The sequence below is a fragment of the Eptesicus fuscus genome, chromosome 5, assembly GCF_027574615.1.
Source record: "Eptesicus fuscus isolate TK198812 chromosome 5, DD_ASM_mEF_20220401, whole genome shotgun sequence".
NCBI lineage: Eukaryota > Metazoa > Chordata > Mammalia > Chiroptera > Vespertilionidae > Eptesicus > Eptesicus fuscus.
The window spans coordinates 27576695-27593833 of record NC_072477.1 but is presented as its reverse complement, the minus strand read 5'-3'; the positions used below and the strand labels follow the sequence as shown (position 1 = coordinate 27593833).

At 43.2% G+C, this 17139-nt stretch overlaps 1 protein-coding gene and 1 non-coding gene across 2 annotated transcripts in view; one reads left to right on the top strand and one right to left on the bottom strand.

The window, feature by feature from the left end:
* The window catches only part of ZFYVE26 (zinc finger FYVE-type containing 26), a 65313-nt gene that overhangs the window by 40965 nt on the left and 7209 nt on the right, over positions 1-17139 (bottom strand). Inside the window, exons 4-15 of the mRNA XM_028141521.2 lie at positions 16786-16875; positions 14450-14972; positions 13932-14062; positions 13199-13363; positions 12968-13056; positions 11868-12031; positions 9413-9616; positions 7564-8175; positions 7231-7317; positions 5177-5245; positions 4129-4280; positions 1113-1314 (exon numbers count right to left, since the gene is read on the bottom strand). Coding sequence (XP_027997322.2) covers positions 1113-1314; positions 4129-4280; positions 5177-5245; positions 7231-7317; positions 7564-8175; positions 9413-9616; positions 11868-12031; positions 12968-13056; positions 13199-13363; positions 13932-14062; positions 14450-14972; positions 16786-16875 — 2488 coding nt within the window. The remainder of the gene's footprint in view (positions 1-1112; positions 1315-4128; positions 4281-5176; positions 5246-7230; positions 7318-7563; positions 8176-9412; positions 9617-11867; positions 12032-12967; positions 13057-13198; positions 13364-13931; positions 14063-14449; positions 14973-16785; positions 16876-17139) is intronic.
* Positions 510-647, top strand: LOC114230715 (small nucleolar RNA SNORA42/SNORA80 family). The gene has a single exon (XR_003616677.1). It is a non-coding gene; the product is annotated as a small nucleolar RNA SNORA42/SNORA80 family (small nucleolar RNA).

The window sequence follows — 17139 nt, the reverse complement described above, 5'->3', positions numbered from 1 at the left end:
TTAAAATGATTCTATACACCACTTCTATTCTACTCTATTCTATTCTATTCTATTCTATTCTATTCTATTCTATTCTATTCTATTCTATTCTATTCTGGTCCTTCTGCACAGGATATCTTCTATGCATATTAGTATCATCATTGCAACCCATTCTTATGGCGTCAAAACTAGGGCATGGAAAGAAAGACCAAGAGAAACCAAAATGGACAAGATGAGTGAGGGCTTCTTCCAAATGGGATCTAAAAGTAGGCTGAGAAAGAGTGAGGTGGATCTGTGTGTTAATCAGAAAAGATTTCTAAAATATGCTGTGAAAAAGCAAGGTAGACAACAGTACTTGCTGTAAGAGCCCATTTATATTAAATGGCAAAAAGTGCATATATATTTTTGAATAGCTATTAAAAATTCTGGGAGAACAGAGAAGGAGTAACATGGGATGCTACCTGGTACACAGAGCCTAGGCTAGTAAGATAATGTGAAAACGTGGTTCAAGAGTCCACTTTCAAGAAAAGGCATAGGTTTTTAAGAAAATGGCAGGCCCCTCCGCCTGGCTCTCTCATAGTGTCCCATGCAGAGCAACTGTGGCCTTGAACCATTGCCTGGCCTCTGCCTGTGGGCTGGCTACAGGCACTGAGGCAGGTTGCACAGTGGGAAAAAAAGAAATAATGAAAGGATCAGTTTTTGCAGTGCAGCCAAAGTTGAGAATTGATACCTGTGAATCGCAGGCCATGAGTTAAACACAACTTTTTCACTTTACAGAAAACTGAAATAATATGCTTTATCCTGAATGGTTACATGGAAGGAAATAAACTCATAACCATTTCCCAAAGCACCATGAAAACACATGGTGAAAAGAGCATTCACATTCTTCAGTGTTGGTCACACTGGACAAGCTTAATGGAGTAGCTCGAGTGGTAGGTACGTGACCGCCATGGTCAGGGAAGTTGGGCACAGCTAGAAACCGACTCTCAATATGCTGTTCTTCAAGGCAAGTGTCCTGCCCGGGATTTCTGCTCACCTTCATGGTGATGAGCCTATTCTTCGGGTGGCTTGTCCCCTGAGACCCTCCTTCCCCAGCTACCTCCCCACCTGTGGTGGCAACGGGGAAGCCTGACCTGCTGCCGCAGCGCTGCCAATGGCCTGTAGAGTTGAGCGGCCACTGCCAGTTCTTCGAATGGTGCTGCTACCCCCGTCTGAGTTCTGGTTCTCAATCTTGTGCTCGACACGGGCCAGCTCCTGGATCACCTCCTGGTAGCGCTCCACGAACATCAGTTCCCCTGAGCTGGGCGAGGACTTCAGGTCGAACATGAACACCACCTGGTACAAGACAGGCGGGAGTGTGGCTGTGATGGGCCCATGCCTAGAGATACGGGATCTTGCCTATCATTAGACTATGGCCCCAAAACATCCGCTTTGTAGGGTGGGAAGAGCACTGCATGTTAGAAGAGTAGATCAAATATAGAAATTACTTATCCAAGCCAGCATGAAAGCCACCACAGCCCCAGTAGAAAATTGGCAGAAGATGTGGACAATATCAGAGAAAATGAATGACTAATACATAGATGAAAAATGTTATCCCTTTTAGTAATCTAGGGAATTTCAGTCACATTAATACCATTTTGCATCTATCACAATGACAAAGTATAAAAATAAGCCCTCAGGGGGTGGTGGTAAAATGAACTGTCACAACCTTCTTTGAAAAGCAATTTGGCAATCCATAAAGCTTTAAAAACGTTTATATTCTTTGACTCAGTAATTTTCATGAGAAACTTTTTTAAGGAAACAATTCAAAAGGCTTAATGCCTAAAGGTGATAATCCTGGCACTATTTATTACAAGGTTGAAAATAATCTACATGTTGAGTAACAGGAGAATGGTCAAATGCAGCTGCCTGCTCAGACTACTGTAAGGTCATTAAATCAGGTACAAGGCAAATGTTAAGAAGGCATTATATAAAGTTTTAAATTCAAAATAATCTTGGCTATATAAAAGTCACATGGATCTTGGAAAAATAATGGCAAAGAGTATACTTTACTTTTAATATTGGTTCTGGACAATACAGTTACAAGTAATATTATTTCTTGTTAATACTTTTGGTATTTACTTGTAATATGCATGGCTTATTCTGTAACCAGGTTAAAAAAATAAAGCTTTTATTTAAAAAAAATCAAGCCCTGCCGAAACCGGTTTGGCTCAGTGGATAGAGCGTCGGCCTGCGGACTCAAAGGTCCCGGGTTCGATTCCGGTCAAGGGCATGTACCTTGGTTGCGGGCACATCCCCAGTGGGGGGTGTGCAGGAGGCAGCTGGTCGATGTTTCTCTCTCATCGATGTTTCTAACTCTCTATCCCTCTCTCTTCCTCTCTGTAAAAAATCAATAAAATATATTAAAAAAAAAAAAAAATCAAGCCCTAGCTAGTTTAGCTCAGTGGATAGAGCATCGGCCTGTGGACTGACCAGGTTCGATCCTGGTCAAAGGCACATGCCCGGGTTGTGGGCTCGATACCCAGGAGGAGGTGTGCAGGAGGCAGCCAATCAATGATTCTCTCCCATCATTGATGTTTCTATCTCTCTCTCCCTCTCGCTTTCTCTCTGAAATCAATAAAAAATATATATATTTTAAAAAGGTGACTTTCATTAAAAAAAAAAAAAAATCAAGGGCCCAGGAAAGGAAGCGGAAGTGAGGACATTTAGGGGTAAAGGATCAGGGGCTCACAGTTGACTTAACTCCAGATTTGGGTGTAAAAAAGGCTGGTGAGGGTCCTATCCTTCCTAGAGGGTCAGAATTACCATTGTCATTAAAGTATGGAACCTACAATGACCAGAGGAAGCTAAGCAAAAATTCTCCTATCGCCTAGATTTTATCCTTGATTTATTCTTCAACAACTGAACTAAAATGGAAGAAAAATTCTGACCTGCATGTTAAAGGACGAGCACAGTATGATAAATATACCAACGAAGTTTTAAAAATTAGAAAGGTAGGTTTTCATGCTATTAAACTTAAACAATAGCAGAGGATTCTTACATTTCTCACAGCTTGTACAGAATCCTCTTAACCCCACGAGGTAGAACAAGCAGGTATTATATTTAACTCTGAGTTTTAAGTGAGGATACAGAAGCTCAGGGAGGGCAAGTCTTTCTGATTTCTTCTTGCGCTCATCCCTCGACAACACGAACATTTTATTTTATTTTTTTAACATTTAAAAAAATATATTTTATTGATTGTTTTACAGAGAGGAAGGGAGAGGGATAGAGAGCTAGAAACATTGATGAGAGAGAAACATCAATCAGCCGCCTCCTGCACACCTCCTACTGAGGATGTGACTGCAACCAAGGTACATGCCCTTGACCGGAATCGAACCTGGGACCCTTCAGTCTGCAGGCCGACGCTCTATCCACTGAGCCAAACCGGCCAGGGCCATCACGAACATTTTAGTTTGGTAGCCCTTACCCTTGTATATTGAACCGGCATTCTATTTCTATTTTTTAAAATATTTTTAATTGATTTTTTTTTTATAGAGAGGAAGGGAGAGGGATAGAGAGTTAGAAACATCGATGAGAGAGAAACATCGATCAGCTGCCTCGTGCATACCCCCTCCTGGGGATGTGCCCGAAACCAAGGTACATGCCCTTGACCGGAATTGAACCTGGGACCTTTCAGTCCGCAGGCCGACACTCTATCCACTGAGCCAAATCGGTTAGGGCGGCATTCTATTTCTTATTAAACATTGTCTGCATCATGACTTTTAACTATTAAAAACATGTATGTGTTCAGAGAAAGCTTATAAGGAAACAAAAATATTTCCATGTTTTGAAATGGTGAGCTTGTCGGTAAATATTTTATCTTGTTAAACACTGTTTATGTAAAACAAACCAATGATTCAGCAGCTTAAACCTCCTCCGATCTGGGTCTTGAAATCTGCAACGCTGGGGACTGGGCCTTGTACGAGGAAACTCTCTCCTGTTTCTCCTGCTGGATGTGGCCCCTCAAATGCTCCCAAGTGGCTCTGGTTGCACAGATACCCAGCTTTGCCTGAGGCCCAGCAGGTTCCAGATGGCTAGAGATAGACTTCACATTCTTTACTATGACAAGGTGAGGCCCAGGCTACTAACACCAGCTGCCCAGCCCCTTACCTGATGGGCTTCTGCAAAGTTCCCCCGGAGGATGCAGGATGCCAGCAGCGACTCAGGTGGGGAGAACATCATGGGGATGAATGAACTTTGAGTTTGGGGCTGCAACAGGCCATCCAACTCATTCCTTCCAGACACGATGTTCAGGCTTCCCTCTGTTGAGTCATAAGAACGTGGGGCCAAGGAAGCAATAGAAATTGAGGAAAAACTATACTGCTGTAACCTCCCACCAAACTCTTTATCTTCAAAAAGTTTCTTTTTTAAAAGGTGTGTAAGTGGGTATTAATTTTCCCTCAATTGAAGGGCAAACCTATGTTATCATGTTTGAATATAATACTTAAGTACATTCTTAGGTAGTCACCTCTGTTCCTCTCTGCTAATGGGTAACTTGATTGATAGTGAAACAGCCTTTTCCCTACTGAAATCTGTTTGGCCATGGGCAGAACCAAACTTCTTTTTAAAAAAATTGATATATAATTGACATATAACATTGTATTAGTTTTAATATGTTGTGATTTATTATATTGTGAAATGATCACCAAAGTTTAGTTTTCACCATCACACATGGTTGCAAATTTTCTTGAGACTTAAAATCTACTCTTAGCAACTTTAAAATACACAATACAGTACTGTTAACTATAGTCTCCACGCTGTATGTTACATCCCCAGGACTTATTTATCTCACAAATAAGAACTGCGCCCTAGCCGGCTTGGATTAGTGGATAGAGCGTCGGCTTGCAGATTGAAGGGTCCCGGTTCAATTCCAATCAAGGGCATGTACCTTGGTTGCAGGCTCCTCCCCAGATCGGGCCCTGGTTGGGGCTGGTGCAGGAGGCAACCAATCAATGTGTTTCTCTCACATTGAAGTTTCTCTCTGTCTTTCCCTCTCTCTTCTATTTTCTCTAAAAAAATCAATGAAAAAATATCCTTGGATGAGGATTAAAAAAAAAAAAAAAGCACTGCTCAGTCCATGTTTCTACACCAGGGTGTGTGGCAACTCCGTATCAGGGCAAAGCTGCTTGAAGTTGGCAACTGGTTGGGATCCCCATACCTGAAGTACTTGTGCTCAGCTCACTACTTGTACTTTCCAGGGATGGATTGGAACCTCTGTCCCGGCCATCTAGAGGTGACAGGAAGGAGAGAGAAAATCAACCACCAACTCCTTAAAATGTAGAAAGTGAGAAGTTGGCTTGAAAATTAAGATCTGGGTAGTAAGAGTGAAAGGATAATGGTTAACTACTATATCTACTGCTTCTTCTACAGCAAAATGCAAGTTCCTACAGACCAAAGGTGAAGGGTGGGCTTAATATGGCGCCAATGCTCATTGGGTAGCAGCTTATACCAGTGGTTCCAACCTGTGGGTCTCTCAGAGCCCCAGGGCTTTCAAGTTACTTCTAGGGGTCAGCGACCTGTCTGCTCACTAAGCACTGTCAATATTCCGAAGGAAAAGAAAAAGCATAACTATTATGACTAGAAAGTAGGAGGGTGCAGAGGGGGGCACAAGTTTTTCTGACATTGCAAAAGTTATTCTAATGCTAACGACCACATTGTTTAGTGCCCTTGTGGAAAAGCTCCTTCGTAACACCGGCTCTTCATAGCAAATGGAGGCTCACTCTTCCTAGGGTGGTCACTCCAGGGTAATATCAGCCCTACGCAAGGGTGTCTGCTTGGTTCACATTAGGAAAGGACACACAGCTGTAGGAAAGATGGCGTGTGCATTCTTGGGGTGGATGGGTCCAGTGGATGCAAGCCTTTCACTCAAACCAATTAACTGAGCAGCTTAAGGGCTTTAGCAACTCAGCCTTGAGGTTTTCCAGGTTTCTCTCATAATATCCTCCATTCTACCCAGTATGTTCACTTTTCTCATCGCCACTGCTGGAGCCTTCTCATTCTGAGCTTGGTTCAGGAGCCAAGTTTTCCAAAAAACCTGTTTCCCTGACTTCTGTAGGCTATGCTAATCTCTCCTAGAGACAAATTCTGTTTTCAGGCAGTGCCTCCGTGCAGTTGAAGTGTTTCATGTATACCATCTGTGCAGGTACATTATCAATCATTTGAAGGCAAAGTCCTGATGTAAGCCTCATTCACTTCCCTCAAGATACCTCGTGTTATTTAGCACATAGGAAACTCTTAAGGATTCCGTTAATTATTTAAAAACAAGCACCAAAAATCATAATGGAAAATTTATTATCTAAAAATTTAACACACCTGTATAATGGTCCTGTATAAAATTCTGTAAGAAAAATTCAAATTCAAAATGAAGGGGAAAAAATTAGCATATAATGACAGAATATTACCCATAATGTATAAAAAGCTTCTTACAAGTCAATAAGAAAGATGAACTCAACAGAAAATATGGACCTCAGACATGAATAGGCAGCTCAGAGAAAAATATAAATGGCCAATAAATATATAAAAGACATTCAACCTTAAACTAAAAACTAATATTAAAACAATGATAAACATTGCTATATTAATCATATTGGCCCAGATTTGAAAAAATCTGATACTACTAATTTTTAATGAATGTGTGTGCAAACAGGCACTCATATACATTTGGTGGGAATGTGAACTGGTCCATCCTTTTTTTTAAGGCAATTTGGTGATATCTTTATTTTATCTTCACATATCTTTGACCTTGCTATTCTACTGCTAGGGTCTTATCCTATAGCTATACTCACACAAGTATGCACAGACATATGTACAGGGTTGTTTACTGAGGCATTGTTTATAATAGTAAAAAAATTGGAAACAACTTAAGTGCCCACAAAAGGGTACATATGACAATGGAATATTAAGCAGCTTTTAAAATAAGTGAAAAAAGTCAGTTGTCAATATACAGTATGAGACATATAAAAGGTGAAAAAAGTTAGTTCTCAATGACACATATGAATACATGAAATGATATATATACTTGTACTGTGTGGAAAATTTCTAGAAGGAAACTATTAGCAAGGGTTACCTTGGTGGAGTGGGACTAGGATAAGTTTAGGTCACTTTTTGTGTGTGTGTGTACCATGGGCTTTATCTTACAGAACATTAGACAAGAGGCAGCATGCCACTTGCCTGGTGCATGGGAATAAGGCATGAGGAGAGCTCATCAATTACCTGCCCGGCTCCTTCGTGTCCGACGACCCCGGCGGAGACTAGGGTGCCGTGTGGCGATGGGCCGGTATCTTCGGAAAGGTTGCTCCTCTGAAACAGCAAACCCAATGGGTAAGGCGGCAGAGAGATCAATTTTGCTTTGACCCACCTCGTGGGGTAACAGGTAGGGGAAGATTTGGACTGGGCTCTGAGGCATGGTTCTGACACTAGTTGCTATGTTATATGCCTTGAGTTATGGCGTGACTCCCAAGCACTCCTCCTCGCTCTCTCCCACATTCCTGGGGTTTTTCTCCCTCCTCATTTTCTGGACCCACTGGTTCTGATGCCTCCTCTCACCTGAGCTCTGGTTGCTTGTTACCACCTTGTATCTCCACTGGGCCTCAGAGAGAACCTTGGAAAACCGGTGCAGGCGGCTCTGCGGTCCCTGTCTGCTCTCCGGGCAGTTCTGGCCTTCCGGCAGCGCTGGGTCCTCAGGTGGACTGTGGCTGCTGAGCTCCTCCAGCTGGTCCTGGAGGAGCCTGAGGAAGGCCCCCATTGCAAACTCATCAGCCAGGAACCCGCTGACACCACTGGTAAGGTGCTCGAGGTCCAAAAAGCTGTGCCCGTGAGGCTCTGGGGAACTGTCTTTCGGCTCTGTCTTCAGACAGCTTGGAAGTGTATCAGCAAGGCTCCTGGGGACTCCTAGGGAACCCCGTTCTGACTTCCTTTCAGGCTGTGCTATGTGCTGAGGGCTCTCTGGTGGGGACCTCAAACCTAACGGGTCCTTCCCCTCAATGTCATCCTCCTCAGCATAGTCCTCGGGCAGGTGAGGCTCTGGGTGAAGATCGGCAGAGGTGATGAGGAGCAATGAGAAGATGTTTTCTAGAAGTTCCAGGCGCAAAGAGTCAGGAACACGGCACAGATACTGCTGACACCTGGCCAGGTATGTTGAGAAGAGATGTGAAGCACCTAACGTAGCATGTATCAGAGAAGAGGGCAGAGAAAGTGCAGACATTAGAAACATTACTGGTCAGACTCAAACATTCACACAACTTTAACTCATTTATTTTATGTTTTAACGACTAAAGAAATTGCAGTTACAGTCAGAATAATAAGAGACTCCTCATGAATGTCTTTTCATGATTTGCAGAGTTTGTACGTTAATTAGAAGTACAGCTCACTGAACACTTGTTATTTTGTTTCTGCTTTTTAAATATTACATTACTCTTCATCTCTCACAAGCACTCCAGCATACAGGCTCCTTATTCCTCAATTCTATTTTCACTCATTGTTACACTAAAGATCAAGGGCTACCTAGATCTCTTAAGAAATACTCACTGGTCAAAAATGACCATGCTCAGAGGAGAAGGTCCATCCCAAAGCTACAAGAGAGAGAGAACTGACCAGCAGTCACACAAGGCAAGTTAAATGTTGTAAGCTATTAAGAAAAATGAGAGAGGATAGGAAATAGGTCCTTTCACACTGTAGCTGTGATCCATGACACTGACTTAGAGCAGGGGTGGGGAACCTTTTTTCTGCCAAGGGCCAGTTGGATATTTATAACATCATTTGCGGGCCATACAAAATTATCAACTCAAAAACCAGCCTGCTATATTCAGTCAAACATTTAATTAACTCACCCCCAATGCCTTGGCAGGGCCAGACAAATGATTTTGTGGGCCTTTATACAGCCCAGGGGCTGGATGTTCCCCACCCCTGACTTAGAGGCTGCGTTTAAAAAAAAAAAGAAATGTCATACAATAGAAAAATAATCAAGAGTGCGCTCTGTTTGGAAGGGTGAATATATCGTTTCTCAAAAGTTTAGTTTGTATATCACTTATCTACACATATACACATACATATATAAACACACAAATTAATACCTAGGTGCAAACTGAAGTGTGATGTGAAATGCTATTTTTATTGCAGATTATGAGGGCGGGAGGGGGGAAGCATTTGGAAAACAATGCACCAGGTGATCAGATTCCATTAGAACTTAGGCAAATCACTTGCTTTCTCCATGTCTCTTTGATTAACGAAGGCGGATTAATGGAAGAAATTATTACTGGGCATAATAAAACCAAGGGCCACCTCCTCCATCCTGGTGGAAAAGGGTTCCCACATAAAGAACTCTGTGGAACAGGTTGCATCAGGGATCGGCAGGGAGGGGGGGGGGGGGGGGGGGTTTGGGGAGGGGTTTCTGTACCTGAGGAGGAGACAGAATCATTCACTGGCTCTGTAGCCACAGCCAGGTCCTCTGGGAGACTGTCTTTGCATTCCTGGCACTGGGTGTGCTGGTGTGAGTTCACACAGAGGGCATAGATGGCATACTTCATGGCACAGAAGCTCCGGTAGAGTGTCAGGTTCTGGCACTGGCTCAGGTGCTCAGGGCCCGGAGCACCAGCTGAATCTGAGTGGGAGAGAGGAACAGGCAGCATTTCAGAGCTGTTTTTTTTTTTCAGGACGCAGCAAGCACGCTGGACTAGAGACGCTGCATTGCTCTCTCCTTTCCGCCAGTTTGATCTTCGACCCTCCCAGGCCTTTTCCTCCACAGCATCAGCTTTCAGTCCTCTCCATTTCCTTTTTCCCACCGGCCTCTCTCTACATGTCTCTCTAACGCAGCCCTCATGGCTATTTAATAAGTCTTTTCTTTATATTTCTTAACATTTTGTTCTTCCTTTTTTTTTTTTTAAATTAAAACTTAAAGTAAATGTTTGGAGGAGGTATGGGGGGAGTTTAAAAGGAAAAAATGTTTAGTCTATCTAGTGCCACATTATCCAAGAGGCAGGCTTAAAATGTGTATAGATTGAGTAACGAGAGCAAAGGCAACAAAATTTTTTTGGAAAAAAAATTGATATACATTTAAAAAATACATATTTTATTGATTTCAGTGAGGAAGGGAGAGGGAGAGAGAGATAGAAACATCAATGATGAGAGAGAATCATTGACTGGCTGCCTCCTGCACGCCCCCTATTGGAAATCAAGTCTGCAACCGGGAATTGAACTGTGAACTCCTGGTTCATAAGTCGATGCTCAACCACTGAGCCATGCCGAACAGGCAAAAAATGATATTTTTAAGAAAGCACTGACACAGACATCATGGGGAAAAAACACAAATGCTGTTAAAATTCCTTGTACTTATTTAATAATTATAATTTCTCATTTAAAAAAACTGAGGAGAAAGAGAGGGCATCATAATCTTTTAGGATCTCTAACCATCTTAATCTGGCTTGAATCCCTTTCATAGTAAAAGTACAACTTTCTTAAAGAAAAGGCATTAAATGTAGCAAAGCAAAAAAGAAGAAAATATCACCCATGATATTACCAGCTAAACACAACCATTAACAGTCTGTTTTAACCCCTTTGATAATTTAGCATATACGTGTGTATGTTGAGTATAATGACATTTTCTATACTATTTAATTTTCCTACTTCTTAAAATAAATGATAGTATAAGCATTTGATTATGCTTCTTCATACACTGCATTTCTGATGGCTGCATATAGTTCTACTGAGGCAGGGCACTGCAGTAGTTAGGAATGCTTTGCTACTAGGATGGTGCAATAAATCCTTGTGTGTATAGGCTTCCTAATAATTACTTCTTATAGGAAGCTCAGTTTTGCCAAAGTCAGGGTAAGAAACAGAACGAGATCAATATTGTTCCATGCCCCTGGCCTCTATGTGGCATTATTGCCCAGGGCCAGGACTTGCAAGCACTGCACAACCCTGAGAGTAAGCGGCTCCTTAAATTTTGTACCCCAGATGCCTCTCTTGCCTCACCCTAGTCCCTGTCCTATTATTGCTCCTCTTTCACCTTTTATAAGTTCTAAGTGTGTCCTGGTGGGTCACCAGGGATCAGATTTAAACCACTTCTTTGGAAGCCTTTTGTACTTGTATGCAAACAGAAAGTTCCAGTTCCTTTATGAAATCTGTTAAACAAGTTGCCTACCTTCCTGGAAAAAAATATAGAATGTAGTGACATGGGTTTTCCAGTTAGTGGTACATCCTTTCTCAAAGTCAATCTAAGTGATATCTAGGCTGAGCAACATCTACTGCCATATGGGAAGGTTTGTTTCTCTCAAAGCCAAATGTCCCAGGCCTGTTGTGACTACACTATGATACCATTTTTGAGAGCTAAAGAGCTTGTTAATGGGGATTTTAAATTTAAGCAAAGATCTAAGATTAAAACAAGACTTTGCTATTGTTTCATGCAAGTCTTCTAAACTGCTTTATGTGTTCAATAGAGTATGAGGGAGCTATGGGAGGGAAAGAGGGTAGACACAAAGTGTGCTGTGAGAAAGCATATGAAGAATGGAGAGACTCTCCAAGAATTGCATAAGTATTGCCAGAGATAATGCTGCGAATTCAGAGGGCAGTTCCTAATTCTGTTCCTTGGCATGAGGGTATCCTAGTGGTTCTTGAGATGGTTCCAGAGGATAAGGTTCCTATGGAGCTGTTCTCATAGGGTTCCCTATACCTCATCCAGAGAGGGGAGGCACATTCCTACACCCCATGATCACACTGGGACAAACAGCACTAATTTAGAGGCACCTGCTAGCCCATTTTGACAGATTACACCTAGATAAGTCTTTGCTGAAAGGAACCTGGGCAAGATTGTCCTAAGAGGAAACCATGCCCGAGTGACTCCATCGGCAACTTACCGTGCTCTTGCTGGGGCTCTTTGGCTGGCACCTTCTGTAAGAGCTTGAGAACTTCTTCCTCCCTGAGGGCTGGAAGGTTTGTGAGGTGATGGAGAGAGTAGAGCACTGAGTGGCTGTCTCCACCGTGTAAATGACACAAGAGATCCCTCTTTGGTATGGGGCTGCTGGAAGGGAGAGATGGGAGGATGCGAGGAGAGGCAGTTTATAAAATTGCTCTGAGAAAAGACCATTCTTGATTCTTTCTCTTGCTGTCTGGCCCATAACACCATGGGTTTCACTTACCCAAACACTACATTTCAGTTGGTCTGGGATACAGCAGAGCATTTATTTACCCTCTGGGAAGTACATCCATAAAATCAGCTCTACTCATCTAGAAAGGCCCTAGAAAGGGCCTTCTTGGTCAAGAGGGTCCAGAAAAAGCCTGCAGAGTAAGCTTCCCAATTTCTGTGCTCTTCTCAGCTCAGAAGCGGCACAGCTTCTCTGCTTTCCTTTGAGTAACGGCCTCTCACTACTTCCCACTTTGCCTACTCTACTTCAGGAAGTGCTAGGGAAGCAGGTGAAGAACAAAACAGGAACCCAGTCCTGGGGAAGCCCTGAGGCTAATTTATCAGGGAAACAGGGCTTAACCAGTTCAACAGGTTACTGAATAAAAGTGTGACCGGCATAACACATGGCCAAGAATGTGGACCACATTACTGTCACTTTGGGCATGTCATCCAACACCTCTGGGCTTCAGTTGCCCACCTTTAAAATTAGGATAATATTGGTAACCACTTCATAGGATTACTGTGAGGGTTAAGTGAAATCATCCACATAAAGAGCTTGGAGCTATGCCTTGCATATAGTAAGTGCTCAGGAAATGTGAGCTATTGTTCTTTATCATTGTCATCCTTAAATTATCCTCTAGTTATAACCTTATGGCTATAGTGAAAATAATTATTACTTATGTTTCATTCCTGGGTTAATAGTTGGAATAATTATGAGTTGCTGGTCAACATTGTCAACTCAAACCGTTATGTGGAAGATGTCTTGAAATGGTCACATGCAGAGAAAACAGGATCAAGTGTGCCCAATGGTGGGAAGACTACACAGGGCTGTACCTGCTCTGCTGTACACACCACTCCAGGACCTCCAGGTGAGCCCACAGCCCATCACAGGCATCCCTGAGGAGCTTATCACCACCTTGGTCCTATACAGACACAGAAGAAAGAGATGGTGACTCAGGCATCTGGGGTCAGAGACTGTAATGAACTTCAGGACCTCGCATTCTGCCTCAGCCCGAAGTCCCACAGCACTCACTTCTGAGCAGCTCAGGCTGCAGAGTAAGTTACCTGGGTCCTATGCAGGGTCTGCAGCAACCTCTTGGCTGATGCTAGGCTCTGGCAGTGTGTCCAGCCCAGGAGCACAAGCAGTCGACTGAGAGGCCTGAATTCTCTATCCAGTAGGCAGCCAAGACTTGGGAAGTCTTCCTCTTTCAGCAGTGTCAGGGCTGTCACCTGTAAGTCAAAGGAGGCTGCTGTAGGCAGTTACATGGACTTGCTGCTCATTAGGGGAAGAAGCTTTTGGGCATAGCAGGGAGATTTCTGACAATGACAGAAGAGGCCAGTTGAATTAAAAAGGTCCACAAAAACTCTAGACCATAAGCTCTTTGAAGGCAGGCACTGACTTTCACAGTACAGGGCACAGAGGATGAGGTTAACAAACATCTAATAAATAAACTGAAGCTCAGTAGCAATCTGGGAGAAATTTAGAGTAATGAAATTCCTGTCAGCTAGACAATACACTGTTACCGTCTTTTCTTCCTCGCACCCTCCAGAAAGCTTACAAAAATCCAACGTTGTAGTTCCTGCCAAAGGACTGATATAAAATGACTGCAGCTCTAATTATGAATGACGCTGGTTCTCGAAGACTTCTTCCCCTGGGACTATGGGATGGACAGAACCCAATGCTCACCACTGATTAGACTGCGGTGTTGGGTAAATGAGAGGGAGGGAAATGAGGAATGAAAAAGCCTGTGGAGTCCCTGGGTACCTCTGTGATGGGAAATATTTATGTCTGACCTACCAGGATCTGCTCGAGGAAGTGCTTGCTGTTGCTCAGGCAGTAGAAATAGGCCAGTTTCCAAGCCTCGGCTGAGTCGGGATTGGAGAACAAGGCTAGCATTGCCCGCTCGGGATCCAGATGATCCGGTGAGACTGAAAATCAAACCAGACAGGGTCACTGGGGAACCAGAGCTCTTCTTTCCTAAGCTCAAGCCCATTGGAAACACCAACGTTAGAGTTCACTCTTTTAAAAACTTAAACCAGGCTTCCTATACTTCTATATTAAAGGCCCTTTCCTTCTCTCAGTAGCTTCTGAAAAGCTCTTTGCTGCTACTGTTATTACTTTGTTTTTTTTTTCCATCACCACTCCATCCTAGACTATAAAATCTGTGCTTTTAAGAAAATGCCTCCCCCTTTTTTGCTTAGCCTTTCCTATTAGACTCTCTGAGCAACATGAAAGGCCCCAGCCGAGGGGAACTCCAGAGGGGCCGGGCACAGTGGGATTTCCAGCACACAGGAGCAGCAGCAAAGGGAACACACCTTCTCCCGACGATGAGGCCTTCAGTGGCTTCACAGCGGCCTTCTCTGCATAGGCCTGGCCGTACAGGGAGAGCAGGCCCCGTCCGGCCTTGTGCAGCAGGCAGCTGAGCAGCCGCTCCTCCTGCAGGGGACTCCCCTCCGTCCTGCAGGCCTCCAGTAGTTCCTCACACAGGAGACGCAGCTCAGCCCCCAGCGGCTCTGCAGGGCAACGCAGAGTCCGCAGGGCTCCGTAGATGGCCTCCACGTCCCCCAGGGACCCAGGGGCAGGGTCCTGCAAAGCTCGCAGTGCCTTTCGAATGAGGTCCACCAGTGCCTTCTGCAGAGGCCAGCCACCAGGGCCGGTGCCATCGTCTTCCCTAAGCAGAAGCTCCAGCAGGGCCTGAGCTGGCTGGGGAGCCTGGCTCAGAAGACCCAAGAGCACAGAGACAGCTTCTGAGCTGAGCCGAAGGGTCCAGCTTTCCGGCCTTCGATTTTCATCAAGCACGGGGTCTGCGGTGTCTTGTGATAAAGCCTCATACAGCTCCTAAACAGAGGATGAAGAGAGGGATGCATGCTCCCAATGTCTAGAATGTTATCACAATGTCTAGAATGTTATCGGCTCCCAATGTCTAGAATGTTATCACCTGTATGCCTTTATGTTTCCTCTTTTCAGTACATATGTGTGTGTGTGTATAAAACAGTAGCAGCAGCAAACACTTCTGTAGTAGTTACTACATGCCAGGCCCTTTACACAGAAAAATAAACCTTAAGAGGAAGACACTACTATTATCACCATTTTACAAATGAGGAGACTGAGGCAAAGAGATGAAGTCAATTGCCCAAGGCCTCCATGCTCACACTTGCCCCTCTTACTGCTTCCAGAATGTGCACTGTTGCTCTAAATCAGGGACTACAAACTCATAGGCCAAGCAAGTAACAAATGCGTATGACACTATGCCCAACTCAAGGCATTTAAATTCAATTTTTAAAAGAACATTACACACCCTGGACTGTGTCTCAGTTAGTTGGAGCATCGTTTTGTGAACCAAAAGGTAGCAGTTTGGATTTCCAGTCGGGGTGCATATTGGAGGCAAACGATCAATGTTTCTCTCACATTGATGTTTCTCTCTCTCCCTCTCTCACTTTCTATATCTCTCTCTCTCTCCCTCTCCCTGCCTTTCTCTCTAAAATCAATTAAAAAAATAAAAAAATAACATTACGTATTAGTTTTAAATCTTTGATCTAAATCCTAGTCCCAATATGTTCAACCCACACAACTCTCCCTTTTTAATGGGCTTTCAATGTACTCACAATTAGTACCACATGGTTTATAATTGTCTCAAGTGTCTGTTAGTCCCTCCTCCCTGACTAGACTAAACCCTTAAAGGCAAGAACCTCTATAGCAAGAACCTCTATAGCAACCTCTATAGACATGCTTGCTCTATAGCCTATAATTTGTTTGCAGGGTGGGTGCAGAGGGAGAAAAGGGAGTGCTTTAATACCATGCCTATGGATGGTGCTCAGGGATGCTTCTTCTTGAACTGCCTCCAAGATGGGAACAGAACCATGAGTCCTTGACTTAATATAAGTGAAAGCATGTACTTTAAATCCTACAGCTAATATGTCTTTGTTAGCTGATGGTAGAGTGATGAAGAAAGTAAGTACTGAGCCTCAGAGCATACCTCAGGCACTTAAGTATAGATCTAGTTAAGATTTAGTTTAGCCTTGGCCTGGTGGCTCAGGTGGTTAGAGTGTCATCTTGATATGCCAAGGTTGTAGGTTCAATCCCTGGTCAGGGCACATACAAAAATCAACCAATGAATGCCTAAATAAGTGGAACAACAAATAGATGTTCCTTTCTCTCTCTCACCCTTCTTCTCTCTTTCTAAAATCAATAAACAAAAACTAAAAAAAAAAACAAACAAAACAAAAAAACTTAGTTTAAATCTAGCCCCAGAAGATTGTTAACTCTAACACATTCAGTGTAGCTCTTATAGAACCACGTATTCAACAAAAACTATTTACTGTCTCCCTTCACATTCCTTACCATATACTGGTGGAAAATTCAAATACCTAGTTTAAATCCAAGTTATGTATTCCTTTTACATGAAATGAAAAAAACTTTAATTCATAGTTGTACTTAGTACTTCTGGATAATACACCTCTGAGAATTCTAAAATCAGTTAAGTTTATCCTAATTTTAAACTCCCCTCAGAGGGGCCTCTATCTAGCCTGGTCTTGCCTGAGAACAGAGTACACAGCCAGCATCTAGGGGACCTATCTCCGCCGGATCCCTGGAAGCTGAACTGGTTGAGTAACTGTGACTCTGGGCAGACGGCTCCCAAGCCCTCTCTCACCTTGAGGATGTCCTCTGGAATGTTACCTTGAAGGTCTTCCGATAATAAAAGAAATTCCAGCTTTCTCCGGAAAACAGCTGGGAGCAACTTCTAGAAAAATCATAAGAAGTAAGCACAGTGATTAGGCATATGCTTTAGTTAATAAATTATAAATAATTCTCTCCAGTGACTTTTTTTTTACTGCGAAGAAAATTTTATTTTATACATCACTAGCCATGCATTCTTGTCACCAGTTATTACATAAAGACTACTTGATACCATTATCCAAGTGGCATGATCATCTTCTGTCCACAATTCACTTTGTCTTTACAGAATTTTCATGATTTACATATATACATCTATCAGTGAAGGTTC